A 9,702-nucleotide genomic window follows, 5' to 3' on the forward strand; every position below is an offset into this window, starting at 1 on the left:
TTCAAACAGTAGTTAGTGTATTAGAACCGTCTTTTATCAAAAAGTAGTTCGCGTTTTAACACCTTATTTCATCAAGATGTATTTAGAATTTTATACCCTTGTTTCATCAAACGGTACTTGATGTTTAAACTCCTTGTTTCATAAAAAAGTAGTTAGTGTTTTAACATCTTATTGTATCAAACAGTAGTTGATGTTTAAACTCCTTGTTTCATAAAACAGCAGTTAGTGTTTTAACATTCTATTGTGTCAAACAGTAGTTGATGTTTAAACTCCTTGCTTCAGAAAATAGTAGTTAGTGTTTTAACATCTTATTGTATCAAACAGTAGTTGATGTTTAAACTCCTTGTTTCATAAAACAGTAGTTAGTGTTTTAACATCTTATTGTGTCAAACAGTAGTTGATGTTTAAACTCCTTGTTTCATAAAACAGTAGTTAGTGTTTTAACATCTTATTGTATCAAACAGTAGTTGATGTTTAAACTCCTTGTTTCATAAAACAGTAGTTAGTGTTTTAACATCTTATTGTGTCAAACAGTAGTTGATGTTTAAACTCCTTGTTTCATAAAACAGTAGTTAGTGTTTTAACATCTTATTGTATCAAACAGTAGTTGATGTTTAAACTCCTTGTTTCATAAAACAGTAGTTAGTGTTTTAACATCTTATTGTATCAAACAGTAGTTGATGTTTAAACTCCTTGTTTCATAAAACAGTAGTTAGTGTTTTAACATCTTATTGTATCAAACAGTAGTTGATGTTTAAACTCCTTGTTTCATAAAACAGTAGTTAGTGTTTTAACATCTTATTGTATCAAACAGTAGTTGATGTTTAAACTCCTTGTTTCATAAAACAGTAGTTAGTGTTTTAACATCTTATTGTATCAAACAGTAGTTGATGTTTAAACTCCTTGTTTCATAAAACAGTAGTTAGTGTTTTAACATCTTATTGTATCAAACAGTAGTTGATGTTTAAACTCCTTGTTTCATAAAACAGTAGTTAGTGTTTTAACATCTTATTGTATCAAACAGTAGTTGATGTTTAAACTCCTTGTTTCATAAAACAGTAGTTAGTGTTTTAACATCTTATTGTATCAAACAGTAGTTGATGTTTAAACTCCTTGTTTCATAAAACAGCAGTTAGTGTTTTAACATCTTATTGTATCAAACAGTAGTTGATGTTTAAACTCCTTGTTTCATAAAACAGTAGTTAGTGTTTTAACATCTTATTGTATCAAACAGTAGTTGATGTTTAAACTCCTTGTTTCATAAAACAGTAGTTAGTGTTTTAACATCTTATTGTGTCAAACAGTAGTTGATGTTTAAACTCCTTGTTTCATAAAACAGTAGTTAGTGTTTTAACATCTTATTGTATCAAACAGTAGTTGATGTTTAAACTCCTTGTTTCATAAAACAGTAGTTAGTGTTTTAACATCTTATTGTATCAAACAGTAGTTGATGTTTAAACTCCTGGTTTCATAAAACAGTAGTTAATGTTTTAACATCTTATTGTATCAAACAGTAGTTAGTGCTTAAACATCTTTTTCATGAAATAGTAGTTAGTGTTTTAACACCTTCGTTCATCATGATTTATTTAATGTTTTATAGTTTTGTTTCATCAAACAATAGTTAGTGTTTTATACCTTGTTTCATCAAACAATTGGAAGTGTTTAAACATTGTGTTTCACCAAACAGTAGTTAGTGTTTTAACATCTTATTGTATCAAACAATAGTTAGTGTTTGAACACCTTGTTTCATAAAATAGTACTTATTTTTTATTATCTTGATGAAATAAGGTGTTAAAACATCAACTACTGTTTGATGAATCAAGGTAATAAAAAATAAGTACTAGCCTTGTTTCATCAAACAATAGTTAATGTTTAAACTCCTTGTTTTGTCAAACAATAGTTAGTGTTTTAACACCTTGTTTCCTGAAACAGTAGTTAGTGTTTAAACACCTTTCTTCATGAAATAGTAGTTAGTGTTTAAACTCCTAATTTCATCAAACAGTAGTTCGTGTTTTAATACTTTGTATACTCAAAGAGTAGTTAGTGTTTTAACACCTTGTTTCATCAAACAGTAGTTAATGTTTTAACACCTTGTTAGATCAAAGAATAGTTTGTTTTAAAACCTTGTGTCATAAAATAGAACGTATTTTTAACACCTTGTTTCATCAAACAGTATTTCGTGTTTTAATACCTTATTTCATCATGATTTATTTAGTGTTTTATAGTTTTGTTTCATCAAACAATAGTTAGTGTTTAAATGTCTTGTTTCATCAAACATTGATTATTGTTTAAACACCTTGTTTCATCAAACAATAGTGTGTTTTATACTCTGTTTCATCAAACAGTAGCTGGTGTTTTAAGCTCTTGTTTCATTCAACAGTGGTCAGTATTTTAACACTTTGTTTCATCTGAGAGTAGTTAATATTTCAACACTTTGTTCCATCAAACAGTTTTTATTTTAAACACTTTCTTTCTTGAAATAGTTGTTTGTGTTTTCACACCTTGTTTGACATTTAATAGTTAATATTTTAATACGTTTATCAAGTCTAGGTGTTACTATTAGTTTCTGTTATTTGAAACGTTAAAAGTTAAATTTGTTATTTAAGTGCAGTTTAATAATACTTATAAAACCATCATGTAAGATACACAGTATAATGTCATCCTTTATGGAAATGTCCAGGACACTCGCAGTAGCAGGCGAAATGGAAAGTGTCGAAAAACGTTCCCAGCTGAGGTGTAGAAGGGTTCCATGCCAAGAGGGTGTGGACACAGGTCCTTAAATGACATTTGGACATTAACAAATATATATTGAAACGGAAGCAAATTCTGTTTGCGAACCTGAAAGAAGAGTGTCTTTTTCTACATAAATAGGAAAAAATGATTTCTGTGATTTTAAATTTTCGCTCACATCTTTAAATATAACGTAATCTTATTAATATTTATACCCTGAAATTGATTAAGCCTCTTCTCCTTTAAAAGGAAAACAATGCAACATTAGAAACTTCAATTTATCGTTTCATTCATTTTATTGAAGTCAACAATGTGTATATAAAGGTTGAAATTAAAAATAACAATATTTATGGCGATTGTCATTCCAACTAACAAAAAGAGTATTAATAAATCTTTCATGTGTTATTAGACATCCTACAATGCAATAAAACTTATGTAAATAAATATAACTTGTTATTAGACTTCCTATAATAGAAGAAATCTCATGTAAATAAATATTTGATGTATTATTAGACTTTCTACAATTCAATAAAACTCATGTCAACAAATGTTTGATGTGTTACCAGATGTTCTACAATGCTATAAAATTCATGTAAATAAATATTTGATATGTGATTAGCCTGCCTACAATGCAATAAGGCTCATTTAAATGCCCCCCAGTGGCTCAGCGGTATGTCTGCTGACTTACAACGCTAAAAACCGGGTTTTGATACCCGTGGTGAGCAGAGCACAGATAGCCCATTGTGTAGCTTTGTGCTTAATTCAAAACAACAACAAATCTCATTTAAATAAATATTTGTTGTGTTATCAGTTTCTACAATGCAATAAAATTCATGTAAATAAATATTATATGTGTTATTAGACTTACTAAAATGCAATAAAACTGATTTAAATGAATATTTAATGTGTTATTAGACTTTCTTCAATAAAATAAAACTTTGTAAATAATTATTTGATGTCTTATTTCACTTCCTCAAATGCAATAAAACTCACATAAATAAATATAAGATGTATTATTAGACTTCCTACAATGCAGCAAAATTCATGTAAATAAATATTACATATGTTATTAGTCTTCCTACAATACAATAAAACTAAGGTAAATAAATATTTGATGTGTTATTAGTTTTCCTACAATGCATTAAAACTGGTGTAAATTAGTACTTCATGTGTTATTGGACTTACTAAAATGCAATAAAAGTGATTTAAATGAGTATTTGATGTGTTACTGACTTTCTAAAATGCATTAAGACTGAATTAAATGAATATTTCATGTGCTATTAGAATTTCTACAATGGAATACAACTCATGTAAATAAGTATTTGATTTGTTATTAGTCTTCCTACAATGCAATAAAATTCATGCAAATCAATATTTCATGTGTTATTAGCCTAACTACAATGAATAAAACACATGTAAATAAATATTTTATGTGTCATTAGTCTTTCTAAAATGCATCAAAATTCATGTAAATAAATATTTGATGTGTTATCAGACTTCCTACAATGCAATAAAACTGGTGTAAATGGATATTTGATGTGTTATTAATCTTATACAGTGCTTTTAAACTCGTAAATAAAAATTTGATGTCATATTCGACTTCCTGCAGTTCAATAAAATTGATGTAAATAAATATTTAATGTGTTATTAGCCTTCCCAAAATGCAATAAAACTCATATAAATAAATATTTGAAGTGGTATTAGTCTGCCTACAATGCAATAAGGCTGATTTAAATAAATATTTGATGTGTTTTTTAAACATTTGATGTAATATTCAACTTCCTGCAGTTCAATAAAATTCATATTAATAAATATTAGTGTGTTATTAGACTTACTAAAATGCAATAAAACTATGTAATTAAATATTTGATGTGTTATTTCACTTCCTCAAATGCAATAAAACTCATATAAATAAATATAAGGTATATTATTAGAGTTCCTACAATGCAGCAAAACTCATGTAAATAAATATTACATTTATTATTAGTCTTCCTACAATACAATAAATTTAATGTAAATAAATATAAGATGTGTTATGAGACTTCCTATAATAGAAGAAAACTCATGTCAATAAATATTTGATGTGTTATTAGACGTTCCACAGTGCAATAAAATTCATGTAAATAAATATCAGATGTGTTTTGAGACTTACTAAAATGCAATAAAAGTGATTTAAATGAATATTTGATGTGTAATTAGACTTCCTACAATGCATTTAAACTCATGTATATAAATATTTGATGTGTTATTTCACTTCCTCCAATGCAATGAAAATATTAATAAATATGGCCCGGCATGGCCAAATATGTTAGGGCGTTCGACTTGTAATCCGAGGGTCGCGGGTTCGAATCCCGGTCGCACCAAACATGCTCACCCTTTCAGCCGTGGGGGTTGTTAGAATGTGGCGGTCATTAGTAAAAGAGTAGCCCTAGAGTTGGCGGTGGGTGGTGATGACTAGCTGCCTTCCTTCTACTTTTACACTGCTAAATTTTGGACGGCTAGCGCAAATAGCCCTCGAGTAGCTTTTGCGCGAAATTCAATAAAAACAAACAATAAATAAATATAACATGAATTATTAAATTTCCTACAATACAGTGGAGCGCCATTAAGCCGCGGACCAGTAAACCGCGAAATCGCTTAAGCCGCTGTAGCAAGTCTTTGTGAGCGAGGATTATTTAAGAACGTGTAAAAACGCGGCTTACGAATTTAATCCTGGCTTTATAACTTCAAGGGTATATTTAAAAAGGATTTGCTTTAACTTGGGAAATAAATAAAATATATTACAATAGAAATCGACCGTTAATCTACCTTATCCGGTCTCTATGTCAGCGTTATGGAGGCCGCCATTGTTACCGAATCACATCTCTCCATACATTAAAGTTAATCCGCGGTAAATCCGTGAAAAAAGTGATCAATAATTAAAGTATTATTTTAATTCGATAATCCGATATAATGATCACGCAATGGCCCGGATGAGGCTCCTCGGCGGATCTGTTGGCGACTTCGGCTTTTCAGTCACAAAGGTTTAAGCCGCGGTTAAGCAGGTTGCCCCCCCCCCCAAATACCGCGGCTTAACGGCGCTCCACTGTACCATAAATCTCTTACAAATAAATATAAGATTAGTTATTAGTCTTCCTACTATGAAAGAAAACTCATGTAAATGAATATTTTACGTGTTATTAGACATTTTACAATGCACTAATTCATGTAAATAAATATTAGATGTGTTTTATTCGACTTACTAAAATGCAATAAAACTGATTTAAATAAATATTTCATGTGTTATTCGCCTACCTGCAATTGAATAAAACTGATGTAAATAAATATTTGATATGTTATTTGTCTTCCTACAATGTAATGAAACTCATCTAAATAAATATTTTATGTGAATTTAGACTTGCTACAGTGAAATAAAACTCATTTATATAAATATTTAACGTTTTATTAGTCTTCCTACAATGTAATGAAACTGGTGTAAATTGATACTTCTTTTGTTATTAGACTTTTTAAAATGGAATCGAACTCATGTAAATGAATATTTGATGTGTTATTAGACTTCCTACTTTGGAGGAAAACTCTTGTAAATAAATATAAGATGTGTTATTAAACTTCCTGCAATGCAATAAAACTCATGTAAATAAATATTTCATCTGTTATTTTCTTACACACAATGCAATGAAACTCATGTAAATAAATATTTGATGTGTCATTAGTATTCCTACAATGCAATATAACTCATGTAAATGAATATTTCATGTGTTATTAGACTTACTAAAAAGCAATAAAACTGATTTAATTGAATATTTCATGTGTTATTAGACTTTCTACAATGCAATAAAATTCATGTAAATAAATATTTGATATGTTATTAGACTTTCTACAATGCAATAAAAACTCGTGTAAATAAATATGTGTTATTAGACTTCCTATAATGGACGAAAACTCATATAAATGTATATTTGATATGTTATTACACTTCTTACAATGCAATAAAACTCACGTAAATAAATATTTGAAGTATTATAATATTTCCTACAACAGAATAAAACTCAACTAAGTTGTTGTATGTGTTTGACAGATGTCGTACAATACGAGGCTTAAATGCCAATGTATCATTGTTGTACGTGTGTTATGAATGTTGTACAACACAAGACTTACCTACAACGAGCATCAAAATAACATTGTTGAATGTGAGGTGGATCTTGAACAATGTATCTCAACTGTTGGTCTATGTTATACATGAAAAAAGGAGTTCGTAGAATGAAACCTGTTTCCACACACGGGCTAAATAACGATCCCAGAGTTATCCTGAAAATAATAATGTAATAATATTTAAAAATAAAGAAATAAATAACTGAATATATAAGAAGGAGATGAAAGGTTATAAATTAGGTATTATGTGTTGTATATCTTAGTTATCAAATTAACTAACCAAAGAGTTATTTTAGAAAACCTACATTAATATTACAGATCCAAATAATTCGATCCAAGATTAGCGTCCATAATTGCTTTTAAAAATACAATATGGTTGGTATCGGTATTCAAAATGTTATATAGGTTAACAAAGAAGGATATGGTGAAGTACTGTGTGGTCGTTAGAATCGCTTCAATGTTATATAAGATTGGTTATCAAATAAAAAACAAATAAAATGTACGAACACTTCCAGAACAGCTACCGAAACTCAGCCCTATCCGTGTCGAGAAAGACACAGAAGGAACGTTTTATGAATAAAAACAAAACGTTTTTTATGACCAATTAGAAAATGTGAGAAACACGTATTTAAAGCCAAAACACCGTGAATAAACTTACCTCCTTCTGGTGTAATATTTTAAAGTGGAACAGCGGCTGGTTCCTGTAGATACTCGAGGAAGAGCTGGATAATGGTATTGTAGCTGCTCTCTGTAAGAATCACATAGTTCTCAAGATGTATAGACATTATTCTGTACATAAATGAAATACACATTTACCAATGCTTTAATTATATTTAAATTAGGTGGGCAAGCAGTAAGTTTACAGTCTTACAACTCTAATATCTGGGGTTTGATTTCTCGTTCTGTAAGCAACAGATAGCTCATTGTAACTTTGCTCTAAATAAAATAAAAATTGTAAATAATAATTCTTGGTTGAACTCCAATCAGTTTTATTTTCTTCTACAAAAATAATTGTGCTAATTACTTGATGGTGAAAGTGACAAAATTTCCTAAACTGGAACTGGAGATAAATTTGAAGAGTAAATCTAATTTTTTTTTTCTTGGTCCCACTCCAAAGAAGAGCAGAATATCTGGCGATCAGCAAGTCACGGAAACCTAGATTGCTATGATTGGTAATCAACAATTCAATGTCGACAGTAATCATTGTCGACTCAACTAAATACTGTATACATACATTTTCTCGATTAGCAGGTTTTTGTTCATAACTTACAGTTTTTTATCGTAATGTCCATCCTCGGGCTTAAAACAACTGACTTGATTTCCATCAATAAGAACGTTGCAGTGGTCAGCAGCTTGAGTAGGTAGGCCTTTAACTTGAGGTGAGTTTGATTCGTCTTCAAAATGTAGGCCTTTAACTTGAGGTGAGTTTGATTCGTCTTCAAAATGTAGGCCTTTAACTTGAGGTGTGTTTGATTCGTCTTCAAAATGTAGGCCTTTAACTTGAGGTGAGTTTGATTCGTCTTCAAAATGTAGGCCTTTAACTTGAGGTGTGTTTGATTCGTCTTCAAAATGTAGGCCTTTAACTTGAGGTGTGTTTGATTCGTCTTCAAAATGTAGGCCTTTAACTTGAGGTGTGTTTGATTGTCTTCAAAATGTAGGCCTTTAACTTGAGGTGTGTTTGATTCGTCTTCAAAATGTAGGCCTTTAACTTGAGGTGTGTTTGATTCGTCTTCAAAATATAGGCCTTTAACTTGAGGTGTGTTTGATTCGTCTTCAAAATGCTCATCCAATATCTGTTCTGGAGAAGGACGAAGTGATTTAGTTGACCCCTTGTCAGTATATTTTTCTGGGGTCAGAATTCCATCTAGTGACTTAAAATGGCCACTATCCAGTACCGTAGTCAGCTCATGGTAAGAATGTTGATCTGGTATCAGAATATCATCAAGTGACCCAAACTGATCACTGTCTAGATATTTAGTCACGTCGTGGTGATGATGTTGTTCTGGGATCGGAGTTCCATCCAGTAAACCAAGATGACCACTATCTAGTGATTTATTCAGCTCGTGGTTATGATGTTGTTCTGTGATCGGAGTTCCACCTGGTGAACCAAGACGACCACTGTCTAGTGATTTAGTCAACTCGTGGTCAGGATGTTGATTTGATGTCACGGTTACGTCTAATGACTCAAAATGACCAATATCTAGTACTTCAGTCAAACCACGGCCAGGACGTTGTTCTAGAGTAAGCTTTCCTCCTAGCGACACAGAATGGCCAATATGTGGTGGTTGAAGGTCATATTCATGTCGTCTAGTTGTTTCACCATCTTGATCCGACGTTACAGTATGGTATAATATCGTTGTAGGTAGTACGAGGAATAACTAAATAATAATTAAAACAATTAATAAGAACAACATTATTAAGGTAGCGCCACTAATGTTTCTTACTTTTTACACCGTTACTTACGGATTTAAATAAGAAACATATGAAGATGTACAATTTATAATCAAGAAAAGTAAGAAAGATGATTCAATTACAGTAAAAAAATGTATGCCATTAAAAAGTAAGCAAACAAAAAACTGTTTTATTGAAAAGTTGAGGTAAAAATTAATCACTTGTTTAACCTGTTTATTTCTGCCAGTATTTTAAACAATACTAATCTTGACGTCACAACTTTCGATTATGTTAAATGATTAAAATGCTCTTGAAACATTTCTAATCTCGTCACAAGTTGTTAAAGAGTATTGTTGTGGTTAGTTCGAGGTGTTCCAGGTAGTTTTGACAATAAGGACTTCAGTGACTTACCAAACTTTCCCAAACCAT

General features: G+C 30.5%; 1 protein-coding gene across 1 annotated transcript; it reads right to left on the reverse strand.

The window, feature by feature from the left end:
• Positions 1 to 2,474: 2,474 nt before the first annotated feature.
• Positions 2,475 to 9,702, reverse strand: LOC143233768 (uncharacterized). Its single transcript, XM_076470407.1, has 6 exons — positions 9,685 to 9,702; positions 8,665 to 9,260; positions 8,153 to 8,527; positions 7,541 to 7,630; positions 6,889 to 7,038; positions 2,475 to 2,838 (listed from the first exon to the last, which is right to left on the reverse strand). Exons 1-6 carry the CDS (start codon positions 9,700 to 9,702, stop codon positions 2,658 to 2,660), a joined length of 1,410 nt encoding a protein of 469 aa, XP_076326522.1. The 3' UTR covers positions 2,475 to 2,657.

This window comes from Tachypleus tridentatus, chromosome 1 (assembly GCF_004210375.1).
Source record: "Tachypleus tridentatus isolate NWPU-2018 chromosome 1, ASM421037v1, whole genome shotgun sequence".
Lineage (NCBI taxonomy): Eukaryota > Metazoa > Arthropoda > Merostomata > Xiphosura > Limulidae > Tachypleus > Tachypleus tridentatus.